This window comes from Cherax quadricarinatus, chromosome 47 (assembly GCF_038502225.1).
Source record: "Cherax quadricarinatus isolate ZL_2023a chromosome 47, ASM3850222v1, whole genome shotgun sequence".
Taxonomy (NCBI): Eukaryota; Metazoa; Arthropoda; class Malacostraca; order Decapoda; family Parastacidae; genus Cherax; species Cherax quadricarinatus.
The window spans coordinates 18,680,862-18,707,100 of NC_091338.1; the positions used below are offsets into that span (position 1 = coordinate 18,680,862).

The 26,239-nt window shown below is 41.8% G+C and overlaps 1 protein-coding gene across 1 annotated transcript in view; it reads left to right on the forward strand.

The window, feature by feature from the left end:
* The window catches only part of igl (igloo), a 183,435-nt gene extending 158,432 nt beyond the window's left edge, over positions 1-25,003 (forward strand). The window contains exon 3 of the mRNA XM_070094739.1: positions 17,827-25,003. Within this exon, the coding sequence (XP_069950840.1) occupies positions 17,827-17,934 (108 nt within the window). The 3' untranslated portion in view covers positions 17,935-25,003. The remainder of the gene's footprint in view (positions 1-17,826) is intronic.
* The last annotated feature ends 1,236 nt before the right edge of the window (positions 25,004-26,239 follow it).

A 26,239-nucleotide genomic window follows, 5' to 3' on the forward strand; every position in this document is an offset into this window, starting at 1 on the left:
CTGGCGTTCACTTCCACAGTCTGGCTTACTGACTGGCTTAATTGCAAAATCCGGGTCAACCCCTCGGAGATTGAAGCAATTAGCACACGAACTAAGCCAGGAAGCTTGAAACGGCTGCAACAGGCTCGCAGGCTGGAGGTGGTGAGTGAGGGTAGTGGCTGGTGGGTGACGGTTCACCTTTGACCCTGCCGCTACTCACAAACAGCCTTCTAACGTCTTGAATTACCCTTAAAAACGTAAATCCATGCTCCACACCACTGTCACCATTTATCATGTGGGAGTTCGACACGTGGATTAGGTAAGAAATACTCACGTAGGCTGGTAGTACGTATAATTACAGATAATGTGGGTTGCGCCCTTACAGCCGTACCTATCTCACTCGCTCCACTCGTAACACTGACTGACTGGCTGGCCGCCCACGTACCCATAGAGGGTCTTTGAATAATGCCAGGTCAGCGCAATATGAGTTCAGATAGTGACTCAGGCAGAGACGGTTGGTCGTTGAGTCAACGGTACACTGGTTACTGGTAACTGGTTACTACTACTGAGATATGATTTACAGCCTCTGTACCTTGGCAGGGAATGAAATTCATAAGATATCTAGATACAAAAATGTGTTAATGGAAGGTTTTAACTTTAGACAGGTTTACTGGAGTAATTTGACAGGAAATCTCGGGTCAATAAACTTTCTTGGTAGATCCAGAATTGTTTTTAAAACAGTTTGTGATAGAACCAACTAGAGGAGACAACCTGCTTGACTTGGGTCTTGCCAACAAGGAACAACTAATTAATAACGTTGAAGGTAATGATGAGCTTGGAGAAAACGATCACAGATCACTCAGTAACAATATATTATGGAATTACCCTAATAACTACAACCAAGTCAATGACCCTGAATTCCAATTACCCAATTTCATGGGACTGAGAAATTACCTGGGTGAGGTGAACTGGTGTGACCTGCTGGTCATTATCCTGTAGGTCAAGTAGACGGTGATGGTTGCCAATATGACTACAACCCACCACAACACTCACTACAATCCACCATAACACTACAACCCTCCACAACACTCACTACAACCCACCACAACACTCACTACAACCCACAACACTACAACCCACAACACTCACTACAACCCACCACAACACTCACTACAACCCACCACAACCCACCACAACACTCACTACAACCCACCACAACACTCACAACCCACCACAACACTCACTACAACCCACCACAACCCACCACAACACTCACTACAACCCACCACAACACTCACTACAACCCACCACAACACTCACTACAACCCACCACAACACTCACTACAACCCACCACAACACTCACTACAACCCACCACAACACTCACTACAACCCACCACAACACTCACTACAACCCACCACAACACTCACTACAACCCACCACAACACTCACTACAACCCACCACTAGTCAATCTGGTCTGTGGTACTGGTCACTTTAGTACTCGCCACTCTGGTCTGTGATACTCTTTGAGTCGTGTGTGGAAAGAAAATGGACGGAAAACTAATCGTGGTTTATTGGAGAACAATTTGTATTGCTCTAACTCAAACCTATTTATAATTTGTTGGGAAATTATTGGAAAACAGTATGAGAAAGGAACCCCTCTATGTGACAAAGTTTTGTTCGAATTTTAAACCCTGGTCACAGACCGGGCCGCGGGGGCGTTGACCCCCGAAACTCTCTCCAGGTAAACTCCACTGGGGCAGCTACTTGGAACAACACAGTAAAGTTAGTGCGTCATCGGGGACTGTCTTATTCCAACTATGGTTCTTTAATCTCCCACAGGCTGCGACCCACAACAGATGACTAACACCCAGGTATCTACTTAATGCTGGGTGAACAAGGGCTGCAGGTGTGACGAAACGTGCCCAAAATATCAGTCGCGCCAGTGAGCGATCCCCGGTCCCTCAGTGTGTGAGCTGTCGTCTGCATGGGTCTTTGTTTGAACATCAGTGTTGGTGAAAAAAAGACAGTTCCTGAGAGGAACTTTACTGCGACGCTTCGCCTACGGACAGACTTCTTCAGTTTGATATATGTAGAGTCTCATATCTTTTCTTACCACAGAGATATGTCATGAATGTCGTGAAAGGTTAAAAAAAAAATAGGTAATGGTCATCACGACAATTCTGTAAGGAGGGGCTACCTAAGCCTGTATACAGGCTTTCAGCTGACGATGAATGGCATCAAGTTTATTAAGAGCCCTTGAGGGATATGAAGCCTAGCTTACAGAAGATCAAGGCTGAATAAAGAAGAACTAGGATTCGTCTTTCCTCTTCCCCACGAAAAACGAAGTAGAGTTTTAAGTAAATTCAGACGCTAAAGTGGGGCTTCCAGGATGTTCGACTTTCAAAAATGTCATCGAATTTAAGCATATGCACTGGAATAGAACATCACAGGTGTACAGGGGGTTGTGGAATGATGGAGCTACAAGGTGTTTGTTTCACCTGTAGGAGGAACCGGGTTGGAACTCCCGTACTTGCAACCGTCTTGTTCGTATATTATATCTATAGTAAACGATAAATCGGGGCCTCCTACGAGTGAAACATCCTGTAGTATTCGCTACGAGTCGATATTACGGTCCTGTGCAAGCTATGAAAAAGATTGTCAACATATTAAGTTGGAAAGAACCTTGCCAACACCGTTAATAGATTTCAGAGACAAGGTAACACTCAGGATTCAGCCTTCGGGTATAACCTCTACCTGACGAGCAAGGGAAATAGCTGTTATTTACTCTTAACACTGAAATGTCTCCATGAGCGACTTTTTTTATATAAAGAAAGTGGCAGTTTACCTTGCATAATTAATGATAAAATTTATAACAAACACTGACGCTTCAGTATTCATCTCCAGATCCGTTGACATATAAGAACATTTGTACTGGGATGTCATAATTTAAAATAATAAAAATAATAATAATAATAATAATATTATTATTATTATTAAGGAGCAGCAGTAATACCGGAATTGCAGACATCCGAAACACCGTCAAACTTCGCGACTTCCCACTTTTGATCACAAGTTAGATTAAGCGAGTGTAAAAAGTTATGAAAACGCGAATGAATTTCTTGGGAATTATTAAACGTGCTCGTTGACTTCTCTCAAACTTCCACTATAACGAGAGCAGGTTAATTCCTGCATGGCTATCTTCAAGATGAAAGCTAACACTGAAAAGCTAAGTATTGATTAATGGAAAGCTATTAAATGATTTGTTAAGTGATGCTTAGGGGTAAGCTAACACTTGGAGTGGTACAGCATGTTAGCTCAGTAGTAAGTAGGTACCAGTTGTGTATGGTGGCTGTTACAGGGTGTTCTCTGTGCTAATGTGCCAAACCTGCTACTTTGGCATAATTACTCAAAAATAAACATACAATCTTTAGGCTATTTCTGTGCATGACAGTTCATATCATTTGCAAATTACCAATGATATGAATTGTCATGCATAAATAAAGTGAATTTCTAATACTCTATAAGCTGTATATATTGCAAAAAAGAAGATGAATTTTATCTTATGCATATATTTCAAAATAAAAGCACCAGATAATTTTATTGACTTGCTCGTCTGTTCTGTTCTTCTTTGAGATGTAAATTGTTCTCCTATCTCATCATGCAATGAACTTCTCTGCTTCAGTTGCATCAGTTTACTCTTTTCAACTGAGGCTAGTTAGTCTTTCCTGGCATTGTGATTCATCCCAGGGCGGAATGAATCACAAAGCCACATTAATAACAAATTCTGGCAAATAAAATATACAGGATGATCATGAAACTGTGTAACTGATAAGTATATGAACACAACTTTCCACCGAGTGAATTACAGTAATAAAATAATATGTTTAAAAAATTACTGTAACTGTACAATATTTAAGATCAATGTTAATAAATTCTGGGATATAAAATACGCAAGAAAAATCATGAAATTGAACGAGTATATCAACACAAGTTTCCAGGTTAAACTGACCCGTTGACTTTAAACAACATCTGATATTTTCCGTCTAAAGTCCCAGACTTCAACTTTACTTAATCTTTGTTTCCGAATGTGTATTATTAGATTTAAAAACAAATTACACTAGATAATATCATGATACTACTTGAACAGAATTATTATAAAGAAAATAATTTTCAGTTAATGAATTTTCAGCGAATTTATACAAACATTATGATCCATGTTTATATTTACTGAGTTTAATATTCAGCATGAATTTACCGTCTTTGGTTGGAGTGCGGCGCTCACCTAGCACACTCAGAATATACGCCCCTGGTAGGTACTCAATAAGTAGGTACTCAATAATAAGTAGGCACTCAGCAAGTACGTACTCAATAAGTAGGCACTCAATAATAAGTAGCTACTCAATAATAAGTAGCTACTCAATAATAAGCAGCTAGTTACTATTGACAAGGTACAAGCGTTTTGGTCCTCAGGAGCAAGCTAAAACTGGAAGCCAGGTAGCGCTCTATAGGCAAACCAAGGTGAACCGTCAGGCGTCAGGCTCATCAACAGTATTAATCGTCAATGGTATTCGCCAGCGGTATTCAGTAGGGCACCCCCATCCCCATACATTCCTGTGCTAGGGCTTCTCAACGCTTTCCTATACTACCCCTGAGCACGTTCAGTTAAGGCAGTAGACACTTGTGTTGAACACACCACCAGTGCCTCTGCCGTTCTTCTGCTTCTCTGGCCAGACCTCTGATACATTTGACAAAGAATGTTCCTCTTTAAACGTTATTGAAAGTCCAAAGCCGCGGACCTTGGAGCGTGTACCGACCTGTAGTCCGAGCAGGGTCGGCATTCTCTCCAGTCTTCTCTGAAGAGCAAGCCTTTCACACAAACACACAATTTTTTTTAAGGCACTGTATGACCCTATGGACTTAGAACATCCTCGTTAATATAATAATTAACAATAACAGATTAGCAAAACTAGGTAGCGTCTCTCTCGTTCTTGACGGACAGAGAATCAAGTTCCATTACAATGATGGAGTATAATACCTATACTCTGATTAATTAGAAACATGTGCAACGCCTGAGTATCTTGACTGGAAGACGTTTCGCTAACCAGTGGCATTTTTAGTTTATTACAGAGAAAATATATGAAGACGGCAGATGAGTCAATCAGTCCCTAGTCTCACGAAATCGTAATGACACGATTGCAAACAAACTATACTACGGGCGGGGATAAAACCCGTGATCAGAGAGTCGTAAAACTCCAGTCCGACGCCCTAGCCAGTGGCTAGCGCGTCGGTCTGGAGTCTTACGACTCTCTGATCGAGGGTTCAATCCCCACCCGTGGTATGGTTTAGTCCCAAGTCCCTCTACCTGGCGGAATCGAATATATATCACAACCTTAGAATGATCTAGACATGTTTACCCTATCAGATAGTTCGTGTGAACTCTGAAGCAGCATAACACCAGGCGAGCACATGGTGTTTGAACGACAACACTTCAAATTAATGGATGATTTTTCCAGTTGAGATTATTATTATAATTATTATACTGAGGTGGGAATGCTAAACCGACAAGGGTCTTACAGCGCCTGAGGAATGAGGAACTGAAGGAGACCAGACATGAACCAAGAGGAAGGTAGCTACGATTCTTTTGATGAAGAGCTCTTTCCTCGTGTTTCTTGGTACAAGAGAGGTTATGCAGGCAATCTCTTTCAAAGTTAGTAATGAAACAGATAAGATAATGCGCAAGACACATGTCGATCAGTTAGGTACCTTTGTTTCCGAAATATAGAGACGACAGAATCAGTCAATCTGCCCTGAGGCTTTGAGGTAGTCAGTCCCTCTGCCTGGAGAAGAGTTCAGCTCCATATTCTTGAATAATCTGAAGAAGCCTACTCTCTAGGGATTTGTTTCGGAAATGTGTCTTACTCATCTACTGGTCACTACTGGAAAATTTTAAGCTAAACTATTTTGGAAATAGATACAAATATTTGGCAAATATTTATTAAAGAATACTAATATATAGACTAGCATATGCATATCGTATATGTGACGACGACGAAGAATTTATTCGAATGGTTAACAGTGGAGAGTTAGTGTAGCTAAATTCCATTGGAGTTATTTGGTCTTCTTTCCCAGGATGAGACTCTTAAAAGTCGACTAATAACCGATAAGATATGTGTAACAGTTAGGTAACTTTATTTTGAAACGTTTCGCCTGCACAGTAGACTTCTTCAGTTGAGAACACATGAGGCAGCAGAAACAGCAGAGATGTACAGACGATGTAATCAGATCCATCACTACGTCTTCAAGAGCGATGGACTGATTACATCGTCTTTACATCTATACTGCTTCTGCTGCTTCCTCTGTACTCGACTGAAGAAGTCTACTGTGTAGACGAAACGTTTCTTAATAATGTTACCTAACTGTTGAAAATGTGTCTTATTTATCAACTTGTCGGTATTGTATCCATTATCACATACACTCGAGTACCTGTTTAACACTAGGTAAACAGGGGGAAATAAACAACCCGGGTCCTTCGGTTGTGAGAAGCAGGCACTACCACTCACCCGTTACTTCTTTCGCTTTACCCGGCTAGCTCTTTACCAACATGCAAGTATATTTTAATCACTGAAAATATACGTAAACTTATTAAAAATAATCCACACTGCTTAGCTTGCTTGAACTTCCCTGCGTTAATTACACTTTTGGTACAGAACCAACAGTTTAAAAAAAGGTCATCTTGTAGGTCTCCATACCCATTCTTATAATATATTGTAAATGAAAATTTTGTTTAGTCAAAATTTATCAACTGCCAACAACAATATTTGCTGGGTAATTCAAAATTTACAAGTGGTACATTCGTACTCATACACAGCTCTGCAGGTACCATACATAGCTTTAAGAAGTAGTAAGATAAAGCTCATGGAGTAGGGAGAGAGTGACTTAGTAGCGATCAGTGAAGAGGCGGGGCGAGGAGCTATGCTCGACCCCTGCAACCACAATTAGGTAAGAACTCACACGAGGGAAAAGTGAGAGGGAGGCAGAGTACAAAGGCAGAAAACTTTATGAACCATAATAAGACTGAAGAGAAGGCCTATCAATTTTATCTAGATGGTTGAGGTAAGGATAATATTTAATAATAAATCACAAGACTCTCTCCTCACCTTCCACTTCCTCCGACCACTGTCGGCGTGAAAGAAGAAAACACACACACACACACACACACACACACACACACACACACACACACACACACACACACACACACACACACACACACACACACAACACTATATTAGAAAAACGGGTAAGTACATTTTTAGAGGAAAAGTGAATGTGGAAGTGAGGCCTTAACTATAGCTACCTCTACAGTAACAACATCACTCCTACTACAAATACTCATGTTACTCCACTGCAAGCTACGTCTACCACCAGTTCAACTTCCTGATACTACATGTGAAGCTGGCCAGCCGGATAACCTGTGCAGTTCTGGAACTTCTGTCAGGATATCCAAAGAGAACTTTGACCAACAGAATTCCACATCTGCGAAATGAACATCCAACAAGTTCTTGAATGACTGAGGGAAGATTATTAGTTCTTCGCAGCTTTACCAGAAAGCTCGTACACACACTCGAATTGAATCACTTCTTGTAATTTTATAATACTCTACTTTGAAAAGATTTCCGGCTTGACTATGTTGATCTTGTTGAATATGACAGTTTGTATGAGGTGACATGGTAAGGGTAAGAAGTGCGCCTCAGATATGCTCAGTATTATACTCACCCCAAGATCTTTATCCTTGAGTGACGTTTGCAGTCTTTGGCCACCTAGACTATACTCTGTCTGTGGTCTTCTTTGCCCATCCCCGATCTTCATGACTTTGCATTTGGCGGGGTTAAATTCAAAGACAAATTATAATGCTAACCTTTATTGGTTGAGCTCAAGTGATGGGACTTACCTGGAACAAGTGTCTTGAGCCGTCCACTCCACCATCAAGTTCACCCAGTACCCACTCACCACCATCCCTCTCACCCAGTACCCACTCACCACCATCCCTCTCACCCAGTACCCACTCACCACCATCCCTCTCACCCAGTACCCACTCACCACCATCCCTCTCACCCAGTACCCACTCACCACCATCCCTCTCACCCAGTACCCACTCACCACCATCCCTCTCACCCAGTACCCACTCACCACCATCCCTCTCACCCAGTACCCACTCACCACCATCCCTCTCACCCAGTACCCACTCTCCTCACTTTTCAACAATAAATGATTCATTGCTTACATATTCAATTTTAGTACATAAAAAACTCACGGTCTCGCCCGTGTTCTCACTCGGCAATTTTTTTAAGGTTTTGTTAAAAATTCTTCCGAGTGTTGCATGACGCACGTGTGTGAAGTGCATGACCGTCGTCGCTGCATGACCGTCGTCGCCTCAGAAAAAGATTCAGTCACTGATCTATGACGTCATAAAGTTCTATATAGGAAAAATGGTCTTCTAATTATAGCTTTTTTGAAATGTGTTTTTTCTCCACATTCAGTCACTGCTGAAACTGTTTCAGAGATCATCAAAAATCTGTGGTATTTTCCAACTTACATATGTCCTGTGGTTCATTAGTTTTCGTTTTTTTCCTTGCATTTCATAATGAAAGCCAGATTACACACACACACACACACACACACACACACACACACACACACACACACACACACACACACACACACACACACACAGCCCCCCATAGGCCCCCACCAAGGCTCTCACTCCCCCAACCCCAATATTCTTGCAGGACCACAGTGATAGAAAAGAAGCTGAAAGTTTGGTACACAAACACGGACGGAATAACGAATAAACATGGGAAGTGACATGAAAGAATCAGTGAGAAATCCCCAGACATCATAGCAGTCACAGAAACAAAACTCGCTGAGACAATAAGAGACGCAATCTTCCCACCGGGATATCAGATCCTGAGGAAAGATAGAAGTAGAGGAGGAGGAGGGGTTGCACTGCTCGTAAAAAACCGATGGGAACTTGAGGAAATGGTAGGCATGGACGTGATTGGAGAAAGAGACTACATAGTAGGTACAATTCAGTCTGGAGAACATAAAGTAGTCATTGGAGTGATGTATAACCCACCACAGAACTGCAGGAGGCCAAGAGAGGAGTACGAAGAAAACAACAGGGCGATGGTGGACACACCGGCTGAGGTGGCAAGGAGAGCTCACTCGAGCAGAGGAAAGTTACTAGTAATGGGAGATTTCAACCACAGTGAGATCGACTGGGAAAACCTGGAGCCACATGGGGGTCCCGAAACATGGAGAGCCAAGATGATGGATGTAGTACTTGAAAATCTCATGCATCAACATGTCAGGGACACTATCAGAGAGAGAGGGGAGGATGAGCCAGCAAGACTGGATCTTGTGTTCACCCTGAGCAGTTCAGACATTGAGAACATCACTTACGAGAGGCCCCATGGAGCTAGCAATCACGTGGTTCTGAGTTTTGATTATATAGTAGAGTTACAAGTGGAGAAGGTAACAGGAATTGAATGGGAAAAGCCAAACTATAAAAGGGGGCACTACACAGGTATGAGGAACTTCCTGCAGGAGGTTCAGTGGGACAGAGAACTGGCAGGAAAATCAGTAAACGAGATGATGGAATATGTAGCAACAAAGTGCAAGGAGGCAGAGGAAAGGTTTGTTCCCAAGAGAAACAGAAATAATAGGAAGACCAAAGCGAGTCCTTGGTTTACCCGAAGGTGTAGGGAGGCAAAAACTAAGTGCACCAGAGAATGGAAAAGGTACAGGAGGCAAAGGACCCAGGAAAATAAGGAGATTAGTAGAAGAGCCAGAAACGAGTACGCACAGATAAGGAGGGAGGCCCAGCGACAGTACGAAAATGACATAGCATCGAAAGTCAAGTCTGACCCGAAACTGCTGTATAGCCACATTAGGAGGAAGACAACAGTCAAAGACCAGGTGATAAAGCTGAAGAGAGAAAGTGGAGAACTCACAAGAAACGATCAAGAGGAATGTGAGGAGCTCAACACGAGATTTAAGGAAGTATTTACAGTGGAGACAGGAAGGCCACTCGGGGGACAGACCAGATGGGAACACCAGCATGGAATATACCAACAAGTGTTAGACGACATACATACAGATGAGGAGGAGGTGAAGAAGCTGCTAAGGGACATCGATACCTCAAAGGCAATGGGACCGGACAACATCTCCCCGTATTTAATCCCGCCAAATGCAAAGTCATGAAGATAGGCGAAGGGCACAGAAGACCGCAGACAGAGTATAGGCTAGGTGGCCAAAGACTGCAAATCTCACCCAAGGAGAAAGATCTTGGGGTGAGTATAACACCGAGCATGTCTCCAGAAGCACACATCAACCAGATAACTGCTGCAGCACATGGGCTCCTGGCAAACCTGAGAACAGCGTTCCGATACCTTAGTAAGGAATCGTTCAAGACACTGTACACCGTGTACGTCAGGCCCATACTGGAGTATGCAGCACCAGTTTGGAACCCGCACTTGATAAAGCACGTCAAGAAACTATAGAAAGTGCAAAGGTTTGCGACAACGTTAGTTCCAGAGCTAAGGGAAATGTCCTATGAAGAAAGGTTAAGGGAAATCGGCCTGACGACACTGGAGGACAGGAAGGTCAGGGGAGACAAGATAACGACATATAAAATACTGCACAGAATAGACAAGATGGGCAAAGACAGGTTGTTCCAGGGAGGGGACACAGAAACTAGAGGTCAAAATTGAAAGTTGAAGACACAGATGAGTCAGAGAGATATTAGGAAGTATTTCTTCAGTCATAGAGTTGTCAGGCAGTGGAATAGCCTAGAAAGTGACGTAGTGAAGGCAGGAACCATACACAGTTTTAAGACGAGGTTTGATAAAGCTCATGGAGCGGGGAGAGAGAGGGCCCAGTAGCAACCGGTGAAGAGGCGGGGCCAGGAGCTAAGACTCGACCCCTGCAGCCACAAATAGGTGAATACAAATAGGTGAGTACACACACACACACACACATATATATATATATATATATATATATATATATATATATATATATATATATATATAATCTAACAATGTTACTCTATATTATAAATATAATTATATATTAGGTTAGGATGTTAGGTTACCTGTGGTAACCCCTGTCAACCTCTTTTTTTGTTTTATCCCTTGGTGTGGGTTTTTTTTTTAGAGGGGATGCGGGCTACTGTCCGCCCGTGTCTTGGACCTATGTTAGCCCGACTGTCTGCTGTCTCGCTCTGAGTCTAGGGTTTGACTTTTTGTCAAGAAAAAAGCTGAGCTCTATCTAAGAGTTGGATGGTTGAGAGGAAAGGCGGTCCCATTATGTGCAATTGTGACAAGGTTACCACTGGAAGGTGGGAGCCTAATCCTGAACCCTCTCGGGGTGGGGGTGTGACATGCAAAGAGTACATAACCTTTATTCGGCGCATGTACACACCCTCATGAACAGGCTATCTCCCCCAACCAGCGAACCAGGGGCTAAGGGTTGATGATGGGGCCCTGTCGTTCAATCAGTACCCAGGTTCCAGCCAATGAGAAGATGGTTTTGGCAATCACAGAGGTAATGTGGGTACCACTCACCTGTCTGCTCTTGTCATTCTCATTCAAGAGCTGGTTGAAGCACGGTTTGCTCTTTAGTGGCTTCTATTCTGCCTTGCTTACTGTGGAGTGCACAGTGTACATAGTGTATATAGTGTACATACTTCTGTTCTAAATTGGTGAAGGATAATATAAGTCAAAAGTTTTTCTGCTGTGTTTATTTTGCTCCCTTTACACCCAGGATAACAGGCCTTTGGGACTCCTGGGTTGTAATACAAACAAACCATACCACGTGTGGGGTTTGAACCCGCGGTCAGTCTCAAAGCTCCAGATCTTCGCGTTAGCCACTGGACCAGCTAGCTTCAATAAGATTCATCCAACTAGGTATATTTCTACACACACACACACACACACACACATTATATATATATATATATATATATATATATATATATATATATATATATATATATATATATATATATATATATATATATATACTACTTTTCTATGAAATTCTGTATTTTACTGATTATTTATAAACCTTCCTGCTAATACTGCTCCAGCACCTTGCATATGTTGTTCGTTAAGGACATCGAATTTGTTGCTGGAAACTACTGCATTGTTACAATGTGGTATATAATAGCGACACGATGAGGACTGAGACACACACGCAACACCTGGTGTCTTTATCTGAGAACGTTTTATAGGCCGGAAATTATATGAAGATTATGGTAGAAGATGAGGTATTGAGTTCCTCAGCCTTGCCATGCAGAGCGTTACACAGAAGACAGTACAAGCTGAGGTAATCAGTCCCTCAGCCTTACAGACCTGTACACAGAAGACAGCATGGCAGCCGATGTATTCAATAGTTTAGCCTAAGATACTGACTACCGGTCTCCAGGTTGAGGGACTGATTACCACATCTTCTACCGTTCTCGAGTAGCATCTCTCTACTGAACTGATAAAGCTACTAGTTAGCGAAACATTTTCACATAAAGATATCCAAATGGATATCTTCAGTTAAAGATATCCAAATTCCTACTGGTCCATGTTAGGCAGGTCAAACTCACCTATCTACAAGCACTCAGGTACCTGTCCAACCTGTTTTTTAAGCTCTCCGAAGTACTCGCATCAGTGACATTTCTCAGCAGTTTGCTTTAATCATACACAACTCTATTGCCAAAACAATTCTTTCTATATCCTGTGAGTCCATTAGTCTGTATATCTGCTGGAAGTTCCAGCTTGACAGCCCTGGAGTATTAATTCTATTAATTATATTAACAGTGACAACGGAGGCAGTTTACCATGATAGAGATTATCTGTTTACCAGTGTTTATTACCAGTGGTAGAATATTCCATCCAGAACATGATTACGACAAGATGCTAATTATGACAATTTATTTATAAGATGTTTCGACCAACAGTAACTTTACTTATCCAGAACTGATCAAGTCAATGGTGAACGAAACATTTCAATAAAATGAAATAAACAGAGTATTATGTCCTTTTTACCGACGGATCATTCTTTAACAAGTCCACTCCATTGCACAATTTATCGGTTCTTAGCAGAGAATATATCTATTTTTACTAACTCTGTGACTAGAGAGGCTTCACAAAGTCTGCTATCCCCACCTAGAGGCAGCTGAGACAAAAAGTGGCACACATATGAGTGTCAGTTATATGGAAGGAAAAACTTGTTAATGAGAGAGATCAGAGGAGTTTGGCCAGACTAGTTCAAGCTGACAGGAAGAAGACAGTAACTTTGTGTTACTACAGTAGTATGAAGAACATCTTTGAATGCACAACACATCGAATCTTGAAGTGGATGGTTACAGCTGCAGACTACACCGGGTTCTACTCCCGTCTTCTAAGAACAGAAAACTGAGGCACAGGTCCACCCAAACTGGATAGTTGAAAACTGGACAAACATCGCCTGGTCTAACGAATCACGATTTCTGTTGCAACATGCAGATGGCAGGGTCAGAATTTGGAGTAAACCTTTGGGATGTGGTGAAACAGAAGATTCTCAGCATGAATATGCAGCCGAGACAAGTGCAGCAACTATGTGATGTTATCATGTCAACATGGACCAAATAGTCTAATGAATGTTTCCAGTGCCTTGTTGAATCCATGCCGCGAAGAATTCAGGCTGTTCTGGGGATAAAGGGCAGCCCTACCCAGAGCCACAGATAAATGCAGCTGGCAGGAAAGTCGAAGAATTATCGCAAGAGCTTAATTATGCTAAAAAAAACACTGCAAAGTCAAGTATGTGTTTACGGCTGAGTGATTACTGACCTCCCTCATCTCCCCCCCCTCTCTCCCTCTCGCTCCCCTCTGTCTTTAGCTCTAAGTAAAAATGGGGTTTTACTGGGTGGCAGCCTTCAAGGTTACGGGGCTAAGTGAAGAACTCCTATTTTTATTTTTAAGGTAAGAGCTATTACTTGCCTTAGATCTTTTGAAAGCATTACTTAGCATTACCTTTATTAAATTTTCATTTTTATGAAGGATACAAATAAGAAAAGAGATGAAGTTGGAGCCAGCCGTGACTATATTTCATTAATGCTGTAATAAAGTACGAATTTGTTCCATTTATGATCTTTCTTACAAAAGATCATGACTGACAAAGTTAAAAGAATTCTGTGAAGAAATACTGGAAACCGAGACGAATAAGTGTGCAAGCGTGTAAAAGAAATAGAAAGGTGAGACAGAGGGTGTGTTTCCCAGGAGCTGATGTGGATGACATAGTCAGCAGGTTTGATAATATGTCAGGTAATGAGAACAAGCACATTATCTGCCTGACCGCTGGTGGAAACGATACTGGGAAGAGCATGAGACAGGAGGTGCTAATTAAGAACAGGATATAGATTTAGTTAGGTCTAAAGGAGGAGTGGGCAATGAGTAGGGCAACTGGTGTAAATTTCTGGTTAGACAAGTACTGTAAAGAACTTGTAATCCCATTCATAAACAACTGGGACAATTTCTATGGTAAAAATAATATGCATGCAAGGAAAGAGCTCCATCTCTGCGGCAGGGGTGGTAGCATTAGCCAACTCTGTCGAGAAGGCCGTTGCTGACTTGTCTAGGACGTTAAACTGATAGAAAACAGAGGTATGGGTGTGTGGGAAAAAAGTATATCACAGGACAAGGGATGAATGCAACAAATTGCCATTATACCTCAGGGATACCTTCAAAAGACATTGCCCATCATATAGTTACTAATAAATGCAATGAAACTGGTTAATAAAGAGAGACATTGGAGGGCAGCGAGTGGCTAACGCCCTTAAAGGTTCTTCTTATCCATCATGTCATTTTTCTAGCAGATGCAGTAGATACAGTGTTGTGGTCTTTGAAAGTGAGATCCTCTGACATCACTCCCATTAGTTTTTTGCTCTATTGTGTGGTTGGAATTTGTTTTATACTCTGATATAGTTTTAATTTCCTCACGTTTTCCATGTCGGAGAAATTGAAATTTCTCTTCTTTGAACTTCATATTGTTTTCTGCGACCCATTTAAAGATTTGGTTGATGTTCACTTGGAGACTTGCAGTGTCTTCAGTTTTGGACACTATCATGAAAATTCGGGTGTCATCTCCAAAGATACTATGGCTTACATTTCTATGTCAGATATGAGGATGAGGAACAGGATGGGAGCGAGTACTGTACCTTGTGGAACAGAGCTTCTCACAGTAGCCACCTCAGACTTTACTCTCTTTACTACTACTCTTTGTGTTCTATTTGTTAAGAAATTATAGATCTATCTACCAACTTTCCTGTTCCTCTGTCACGCATTTTGTGTGCTATTACACCAAGGTCACACTTGTCGAAGGCTTTTGCCTGCGTCTTGTCTGTCTTCTAGAGCATCCTGGACCTTGTCATAGTGAACCAGAAGTTGGAACAGACAGGAGCGACCTGCTCTAAACCCATGTTGCCCTGGGTTGTTTAACTGATGGATATCTAAATGAGTGGTAATCTTACTCCTAAGAACCCTTTCTAAGATTTTTATGATATGGGATGTTAGTGCTATCGGTCTGTAGTTCTTAGCTATTGCTTTACTGCCACCTTTGTGGAGTGCTATTATGTCTGAAAAACAATTGAACCTCTTGACTATTTTCTGCATGTTTTGAGGCTTAGAGGTGCTATCACATGTTTGGCTGATTAGATACTTAATAGGCAGCAGAAAACCGTAGTAAAAAAATAATATTACTCGAAACACTTTCCTGATTTCCCTCTGATCATTGATAATTTGAAAAACCACTAATCACGTGCAATGCTATTTTTAATTAACTGTGTCTGTGATGCAAACACACACACACACACACACGCACTTACATACGGGCGCCTAGCAAAGCTAAGAACAGCATTCCGACATCTTAACAAGGAATCGTTCAGGACCCTGTACACTGTATGTTAGGCCCATATTGGAGGATGCAGCACCAGTTTGGAACCCATACCTAGCCAAGCACGTAAGGAAACTAGAGAAAGTGCAACGGTTTGCAACTAGACTGGTCCTGGAGCTAAGGGGTATGTCCTACGAGGAAAGGTTAAGGGAAATCGACCTGACGACACTGACAAAGACAAAGAAGCAGTTGTTGTAAATGCAGAAAAATCACGTTCTATACAGGTTGAATATAAATATATTAATTAGCAAGAAAATCCTGCATGAATGGAAATTACTGAGTACAAAGGCTCTGCATATATCGGCCAAAAACAAATTGCTTATATAATCAGCTGGAAAGCCCTAAGTCCGTACGGGGTAGTACAGCGCCTGGAGAATGGGAGGCAATCAGGTTAATACTGCCTGCAGAGAGCAAGAGTCTACTGGCTCTTACTTTTAGAGGACTCTCTCTCTCTCTCTCTCTCTCTCTCTTTGTTTCTTTACATAGTTCTGTGCATGTCATGTGTTTTACCAGGTGTTGTATAGCGGCGAGTTACACTGACGTAAGTCTCTCCTGATGTGAAGCTTGACCCAGATTCATCAGTAACTTTCTCTCTAAGGCTAATTATTATTATAATCAAGGGGGAAGCGCTAAACCCGGAGGATTATACAGCGCCTGGGGGGGGATGTGGAAGGCATTCAGGCTTAATTCGGGGAACTGGAGCACAGATCCAATTCCCTATATCAAGAGCCTCTCACCAACATCAAGGAACCTTCCTTGAGGGGTCTAAGGCTAATAAATGGTCATAACTATGGTCATAATTTTTTAAAGAGGTGGACCAGTAAGCCAAGAGCTCCAACGGCGGGTGATCGTCTAAGATCAGCGTCAGTAAACACTTGTCCTGTTTCCTGACAAACCTCACCTAACCTAACCTCTCTCTCGGGGGTTTCCATTGTTCAACTTTCTTTTTATTAATACTGACACCATTTAGTAATTGAGGAGATATAAATTAATCTCATTCAAGGGCCGTCCCTTGAGTGTCCTAGAAGCTGAACAAATATTTCCTAATGCCCCTGTCAGTCACGTGATCCCTCGTCCTGGTTCTCTTTACCAAGAACCACAAGAACCTCACAACGAGTCAGGTTCTTGCTAAACAGTATTCTTTTGCCACAAATACAAAATATCAAACCACTTTTCTCTATCTTCTTTCTCATAACACTTAAGTTTATCCTCGTTCTCTTAACACTCGTGTTTATCCTTCTCTTACCACTTTTGCTTATCTTCCTCCTCATCTCTCTTTACACTTAATATCTTCAACGGTGATCAACAATGAACTCTGGACTCACATTAAAGTCAACTGTTACACACCTTAAACCAACCATCTCACAAATACTGAGAAGGTTCATGAAGATACTTATACCTTCTAAATTTCAATAGTTCATGTACTACGATTTTTTTGAAATGTTAACGTAATTGTTTCTCACAACAACAACGACAGCAGCAAAAAAAATATGCACTCGGCTCACATATAGTGTCCGTGGTTCGATCTCCGATACGGGTGGAAACACTGGGGCGGCACCTGCTGTCCTGTTCATCTAGCAGCAGAGTAGGCGCCTAGATGTTAGCCGAATGGTGTGGGTCGCATCCTAGGGACAAAATTAACCTAAATTGCCTGAAATACTCAGCATAACCAGGAGCTTTCTACTTAGTATGTCATTGATGTCAGCTATGGTCTGTATAAGTTGCATCATGCATTTGTAGAAATAAAATTATTAATATTATTATTATCATTATTATTATTAACTCTCATACTTATAACCGCTATTGGAGCGTAAAATATAACTTAACATCACATACTAAAATCTTCCTTCTTTTCTCAGGAGGCTGAGGAGCTTGACATCGACCTCGCTGATCCTGAACTCAACAAGGCGGCCACCAAGATCCAGGCCACCTTCCGGGGTCACAAACAGAGGGCGGGTGACCACTGATGACCTTAGAGCTGCCCTCTATAGTCATCTCCACCCCCTAGCCTCGTTCCCACCACAACCTCCACCTGTCGCCCTCTATACTCTCCTCCCCCCCCCAAGCCCTCACCCACCACACCACCAGCACACACCACCACACCACCACCACCACCACTACCTGTCGCCACACCAGCAGCGTCACCGTCGCCTCCTGAGGAAAGAAAATAATTAAAATGATGGAAAAAGAAGACAAAGGAGGCAACGGCGAGGTTGCTGAGAGAGCTGCCGCCAAGGAGACGCCAGCAGATGCTAACAGATGCCATTAGACGCCAACAACATTTGCCGCTATATCCTTGCGCCTGTCAACTAGTCGAGTGAGAATATACGAAACTGTCAGGAAAAAAATAGGCCTAACAAATAGAGAACGAGGCCATAATAATTATAAAATCATTTAAAGTATTTTTTTTTAATTTGGGGAACTAGGGGCATGTAGATATTACTGAATTATTTTAAGAGTTATGTTTCACTTATTCACTGACTTATAATTTGAAATATGTGGCTGAGAGTAATTGTTAAATGCGTATTTTCCAAGCAAGTACAATTAGGACATGTTCGTGATGCTGCTTTCGTCCCCCAGCGACAAATGCGCCAGGATCAGTAACTCGTAGCAACTGACACTACCAGCCGGTGTCCGGCAGATAATTTTACAAGTTAATAGACAATAGTGTGTCGTTGAAAGATTATATGTTTTTCTCCATGTAGGACGTGTGGGCAAATGTTCTGTGCATCTGTGTTAGTCATAGACGTGCCCTCTGCTGGTGTTTTTCTTGAACGTCCCTCTGAACCGTGCATTAGCCTGCAACGTGACGCACCTCTCTTCTGCCGTTAGGAAAATGTGGTTTTGCAGCTTCATTCTACTATTTTTTTCCAAGACAGTATAGAGTAAGCGCGAGTTTCTTGAGTCACGATTTCACGTAGTCATCTTCAGGCTAATTGCTCCTCTCTGGTCGCTTCTTAATATATATATATCTGCTACCTAAACATTATCACTAGAAAATTCCTTCTCTATTTCAACTTTTGCTGTCAAGAGAACAGTCCGAGCTTGCAAGCTGCAAGACGAGTCTTGCAAGGTGGAAGACGAGTCTTGCAAGCTGAATCTTATTTTTTTGTCTCAGTACGAAGGAAGCAGATTTAAATAATTAAACATTGAATCTATAATGTTGTAGGAGAGAAAAAGATGCAGTGAAGAATGGGTTATAAAACATTGCACAGACACAATAGGCCTGCAACAGGCCTACACCAGGCCTGTAACAGGCCTACAACAGGCGTGCACCAGGCCTACACCATGTCTACACCAGGCCTACACCAGGCCTGCACCAGGCCTGCACCATGTCTACACCAGGCTATAACATACGTATCGGCTATAAAATAATCAGAGGGCAGTAACTCCAGATCAAGGAAGGTGAAGCTTACATACATCCAGATTTAAGGGACACTCACAATGAGTCCACACATGCTGTGTGGATCTAGACGGCATAATTCAAGACTTGATCAACACCCTGTATGATTCAAGACTTGAGAAACATCCTTTGTGGATCCAGACTTGAGGGACACCTTGTGTGGATCCAGACTTGAAGGACACCATGTGTGGGTCCAGACTTGAGGGACACCTTGTGTGGATCTAAACTTGAGACACCCTCTGTGGATCTAAACTTGAGAAACACCTTGTGTGGGTCCAGACTTGAGGGACACCTTGTGTGGATTTAAACTTGAGGAACACCTTGTATAGATCCAGACTTGAGGGACACATTTTATGGATCAGAATTTGAGGGATGCCTTGTATGGCTTCGGACTTGAGGGGCACCTTGTGTGGATCCAGGCTTGAGGAACACCTTGTGTGGATCCAGACTTGAGGGACACCTTGTGTGGATCCAGACTTGAGGGACACCTTGTGTGGATCCAGACTTGGGAGACACCTTGTGTGGATTCAGACTTGAGGGACACCTTGTGTGGATTCAGACTTGAGGGATACCTTGTGTGGATTCAGACGTAATGGACACTTTGTATGGACTGGAGACTAAATGCTCCTCTTAAATAAGAAAGCTCTTAGAAGCATTATGATCCCAGTTTTTGAAAGCTCTCAATAGCCAGTGCATTTGGTAGTAGGCAAATCCCAGTTTTGGAAAGGTCCTAGCAACAGAGGTGGCTGGTCAGAGGAGGAATGATAATGAGGTAGTGACTCCGGACAAATTGTTTCTAATTTCGAAGCTTTGAGAGAAGACAGAAACTTCTATTGTCTTGACCCTGTTATAGGGCCAATGCTGCTATTAAGAAATACCCATATCAGGTGATTTTTTTTCCCTAAACAATGCATGAATGCAATAACGGCTGGAACCTCCTGCAGCGCACCTCACATCCGCCTCCACGTACCTCTGCTCGATGCTGCAGTGAAATATCCCCTTGAAGAGCAGCCGATCCCGATGTTCTTATCACAGACGGCAGTTACCAACAGTTACCATCTAACTTCCTTCGGATCTCAGTTCTTGCTTTGCATCAGCTCTGCCTACTCGTGTCTGCCTCAGCTGAAATCGATGTGTACATCGATTTCAGCCTTCGTAAAATTTTGGTTAGAGATGTCAACTTTATAAACGTCGATCATAGTGGTGGCCGGCCGGCTTAGCTTGTGCACGTCTGTACGTTTCAAGACTTATTTTCGGTAAATAAAGCACCAACTGAAGCTCCTGTGGTTTGCTGTGTGTTGATCCTCCAAGTCCAGCACAGCTGATTGTCAGACATAAATAATTTTGACATCCTGTTTCAAGTTGTTTATTTCTGAACGATCTATGCCTCTTCACATTCCTTACTAATCACTCGTTTAGTAAACTTAATATAGTTCAAATTAAGTTGCTGTAATGTTTCTATAACTAAGTTGCATAAACACAGCAAAATAAGCATTTACGAACCAAGTGTCCATTATGTATGGCGCAAAGACCTGCTGCCACAGGAGAGTCCTGAAACCTCTTTGAAATCTATGGCCTTTGTGCTCTATATTTTTTAAAATGGGATGAAAACCTATCTCAAGTAGGCCACAGGAAGCTTAACTATTTGAAAGGTCCTCCTCTGAGAAAGACGTGTATCAGGCGGACCTATGTTGTTTCCTGGAAAGCAGAACACCAGCGCCATCTTTGACATATACCAGTCCTCTTCATGATCTTCAAATATGGTTCAAACGCTGCGTCTATAACGTGACTACCGAATCAGTGACGCTGAGTTGTCTGGTGCTAAAGACGTCACTTACATATGTTTTATTACCCATGATAACTGCTTATCTAATACTAAACGAAAGCTATGTGTTTACTGGAGGACTGAATAAATAGATAATTAAGGGGTTTGTCTTCTAAGTTAAGTGTTAAATACTGATAATGTCTTGCTGGTAACTATTTTTTAATTACCTAAAAATTAATAAATTTTAATTTACAGAAACGATAAAATATATAAAAGTTAATACGTAGCCATTGTATACAAATATTCATTGTGATATATATTGATCTGAATACATCTCTTTCACTTTCAGGTTGAATCCATATCTGTATATTGTTCAATGGATGTATGTCCTATCGAGTTTCAGTCATTCTGTGGTTCAATTTATTGTGTATCGAAGACTATGCTGTTGGTAAAGGTGCTGGCAGTGGTGAAGGCAGCAAGCCACTACAACCCTCACACTAACAAACACTAACCTAACCTTGCACAACATTCTCCTAGCAAATTTAAAGTGCATCACTATACAAAATAATCTTTGCTTGTTATATGTACACTGCCAAGATAAGGTAAAAAAAAATCCAGATGTTAGTGTGAGTGTGAGCAGGTGGGTGAGGAGAAGTTGTCACCCACCTGCTCGTGAGCAGGAGAGGGGGGAGGTTTTCACCCACCTGCTAGTGATCGGGTAGGTGAAGGAAAGTTCACATTCACCTGCTAGCGAGCAGGTGAGGTGAGTGAAGGGAAGCTCACACCCACCTGCTAGTGAGCAGGTGAGTGAGAGGAAGTTCTAACCCCCCCTGCTAGTGAGCAGGTGAGCGAGGAAAAGTAGTCACCCACCTGCTCACTAGCAGGTGAGTAAAAGGGGAACCCCTCACCCACTTACTACTGCTGAGTGTCGAGCATTCTTGTTAAACTTTTAAAGAAAGCCGAGCATTACGATATTGTTCACGTTTTTAAGACGAAAGTTTAAGCTATCAACCGTACACTACCTAGTCCACGAGGATCCTTGAGATGCGTCGCTGCTGCGCTGCCTCAACACTACACAAACTTTTGCTTCTTTGAAAAAAGTTGTGGTATCAGCCAATGTTGCACCATTGTCATTCCGGATGAATTTATTCAAATAAAATGAATTTTAGCCATGATGTTTTTTCTGACAATATTAACACGAGAAATGTTACTAGAGAAGGTGGTACTGTAATACGAGGAGAAAACTGTCTGAAGCGAGCGAAAGTAGGTGCTGGAGGAAGACCGGATTATGGGATCTGACCAGCACTGAGATAGATCTGTTATTCATTGCTCTGTACATAAAATGATTAGCACATTCACACACACGTAATAAAACACCATTCGAAAAACTCCAGCTAGAAATTATTCGCACTTAATCCTGATTAATATACAATTATATAATTAAATATTTAGAATCTATTAAAAACATGTGGTAATTACGATGTAATGTTCACCTAAAGTGCGGCGAGGTCTCAACAGACACTCAGTGACTATGAAAACTCTACCCAATCATAAACTATCTTGACAGTTGAAACAGTTAAAATATCAACCACAACTTGCGATAAGCTACAAGCTCCACAGAGAGGAACAGGAACCCATGCTAGTCAGCCATAGGCAAAGTTGCTATGTCTAAGCTTCATTATACAAAGAATCGTTTGTTTCGTAGTGACCATTCCTATGAAATGAGGAAACTCAGACACCTATGTCCTGATGAGACCTGTACAACTTGCTGCTTATGTATATCTCTCAACACAGCCTAGGTTTACAACATGCCAGCAACTTTTCATGCCGGGGTGGCCACGGCCGTGGGGACTTTCAAAGTATTGACCTCGTGTGTTTGTACAGAAACCCATCGTCTCCTCTTTCCAATTTACCTGTAGTTGTGTCTGCCTCTGAAGCTGCGGCAAGTTGGGACCCACTGGTCTAATGCGCATATTCATGTTAGCTACAACAACACGCTCAGCACGTACATATTTCAGATTTTAATTGTCTCTTAGCTGAAATAAATTTTTCATATATAAAGCTGCATGCAGTATAAAATTTATAAAGAAATATATTAAACAAATATGTAAAACTAAATCGCCTAAATTTTTTGAGATTAGATTAATCCTACCCACCCTATTCAAGGACAACTTCAGTATTTTTAGTATTATAACAATTAAATATTATTACTTCGTAATGATTAGACGTACTTTCTCAGTTACAGCAAAAATTACAGTCCGTATAACACTGTTTTTCAAAATGACCTTAACCGAATTAGTGACGTCGACAAGTACAGCTTCAAAACACTCGACGTATTTATTCTGTACGTGTAAAGTCAGCTCAAGAGCTCAGCTGTCTGGTACAGTGTACTAACTCTGACCACCTTCAGTTTAAATCATAAATCCTACATAGTTCCTGAATGCTATCATATCTAGGTAACATTTATGAGGAAAACATTTCTTGCTGCGGTAAAATTCCTGTATGGAAATATATACATAGAACTTCTACCGAATATGGAGAAACTATCTACCTGCTAAAGAATCTTCACCAATTATCTTAGCACAACCTAATTTAAACCCGGCCTACAGAAAAGCCAAGTGACCCCTCAGTACCTTTCGTAAATCATGAAATATCACAATCATTTATCAGAATGGCTGTGAATGGCCGCTCATGCTGTTGACAACGCACTGCTGAACAAGCGACGCATCTCTCGACTCCCCTCTACTTCCCTCGTCACTTCTCTACTCGAGCAATAATCAATATACAATTTGCGATATTAATCTTTGACTAGTTTCAACATTCCTATGACTGTGGGTGTACCATACGACCACTGGCCCAGTCATCATCCACCCACTTACATCATACAGACTCATGTGCTAACACTGGTAAATCTTATTCCGATCACTGCATGTCCCAATCGCTTCGATTCTTTGTCAAACTATCGTGGTATCCAAATAAGCAAAACGCAAAAGTAGAAAGTAAATAGTCAGTATTTTTAACGGTATTATTATATTCAAACGGAAATGCTAAACCCGTGTGGGCCATGGTGAAAGTGGGTTGTGGAGGACTGAGTAACCAAACTTAGCAAGCCAGTTAGGTGACAAGGTAGTGATGTACATAGTGAGCGAGAGGATATACTCTTAACCACGCAGGGAATAGATCTTTGTCAATAAGCTCTCCTAGTGAGTGATGCATCATGTCACTTCTTCACATGACATACTTTGAACTCACAAGCTAAGATACTGCACGCTAGGATTGGTTAGTGATACAAAGTGAGTGACGAGGTATGTGGGGAACAGCTGTTCTTAGGAAATGTGCCGGGGGGGGGGGGTGTAAGTGGCAGGGCCGCTGGTCGATGCTACACATTGTTTTCAACTGCTCTGTAATGTCGATATACCAGGATATTCATGTACTCAATAACTACGTTTGAAGCGTTTTCAGAAGGCCAACTACAAAATCATTGTCCTCTACTTTCCTCTATTTCACGAAGATTTCATGTTTATGGTTGATGGTCAGTTATATTGTGATTATTCTTATATAAATACTGGGGAACGAGACGGGGGGCGGGTTGTGGAACGTGCGGGTAGGAGAGATACTGTGAGGTGCGTGTATGAGAGATACTGGGAGGTGTGCGAATGAGAGACACTGGGAAGTGTGGAACTGTTGTCTGACCTCCTCGCACCGCCCCGAGCCTGCTCCTGGGTACTCGACCAGCTCTCAACACCATATTGGTCACTTACCCTTGTTGAATTTTGATGTGGTGTATATTCTACAGCTCTTCATCTTTTCCAATGTAATACTTAACTATATTAAGGTAGAGTTCATGAATATATTCTTGGAGCCCAAACACTGCCTTTTATTTATCATTATCACCATTGTATTATTTATTATTATTATTAGCAGCAGCAGTAGTAGTAGTAATAGTAGTAGTATATTCATGCGAAGGGCTAAACCCACGTGGGTCACATGAGGCCTGCGGACTGGGAGTCTATCTGGTTTGACTGATCCAAAGGAAGGAAGGGTATCTTAAATTCCTTGGACCAAGATCCATTAGGTTTGGACTAGGTTGTGACTATGTTCACCGCGAGAGTTGGGCAGCGTCCAGCAAGAACGAGAGAAAATAATTCAATAATTGGATTCAGCTTCTAGCCACCGTCTCTACTGTTTCTGTCAGAGACGTAAACCTAATTCCGTGTCATTACGGATGACTGACGAGGAAGTAATAATGGACCTGATTACAGCAAGATTAACAAGTGTAACATCACACCTGACAGCAGCATCAGTCGCAGTATCACACCTGACAGCAGCATCAGTCGTAGCATAACACTTGAAAACACCTGACAACAACTGCAACAATCGTAGCATCATACCTGACAACAGCAGCAATCTCATTACGTACACGTGACCATATAAAGGCCAGTGAATGCTGGGAAAACGAAATTACTTATTTGAGGAGAGAGGATCACCAGTAAAGGCGGAGGAACCGAGCCAGCACCAGTATTTGCACACCTTCATAAGGCACTTCTGAATCTTCAGGAAATTTTCAGTAGTAATTCTGCCTGTTGGATGAACAGCCGATGATAACTCGCCAGTAGACTAACTCAAATATATTATAGACGGCACAGTTTTCATCTAGTGGGGAAATACATCCATCATTCACTAATAGTCTCAACTTTGTGGGTAGAGAAGTGTGCCATTGCTAAAATGGGACCTGCTAAGACAAATCTCCATAATGATGTGCTATTAATTTAGGAAAGTGGATAAGAATTCTTCCTCCGTAAGCCATGCGTGTCATAAGAGGCGGCTAAAATGCCGGGAGCAAGAGGCTAGTAAGTAAGTTTATTCAGGTATACACAAATACCGTTACATAGAATTATCATACATAGCAGCATATGTGTAGAGAACCTAGGATAACCCAAAAAAGTCAGACAGTGACTTATTTCCATTGGGGTCCTTTTACCTTATTATTATAATATAAAGGTTATAATATTTTCTTATTATTCTATAATGAAGATAACATCTTATTATCATACTAAAAGGACTATCTACTACACGAGGGTCATTAAGACTATCTACAATACGA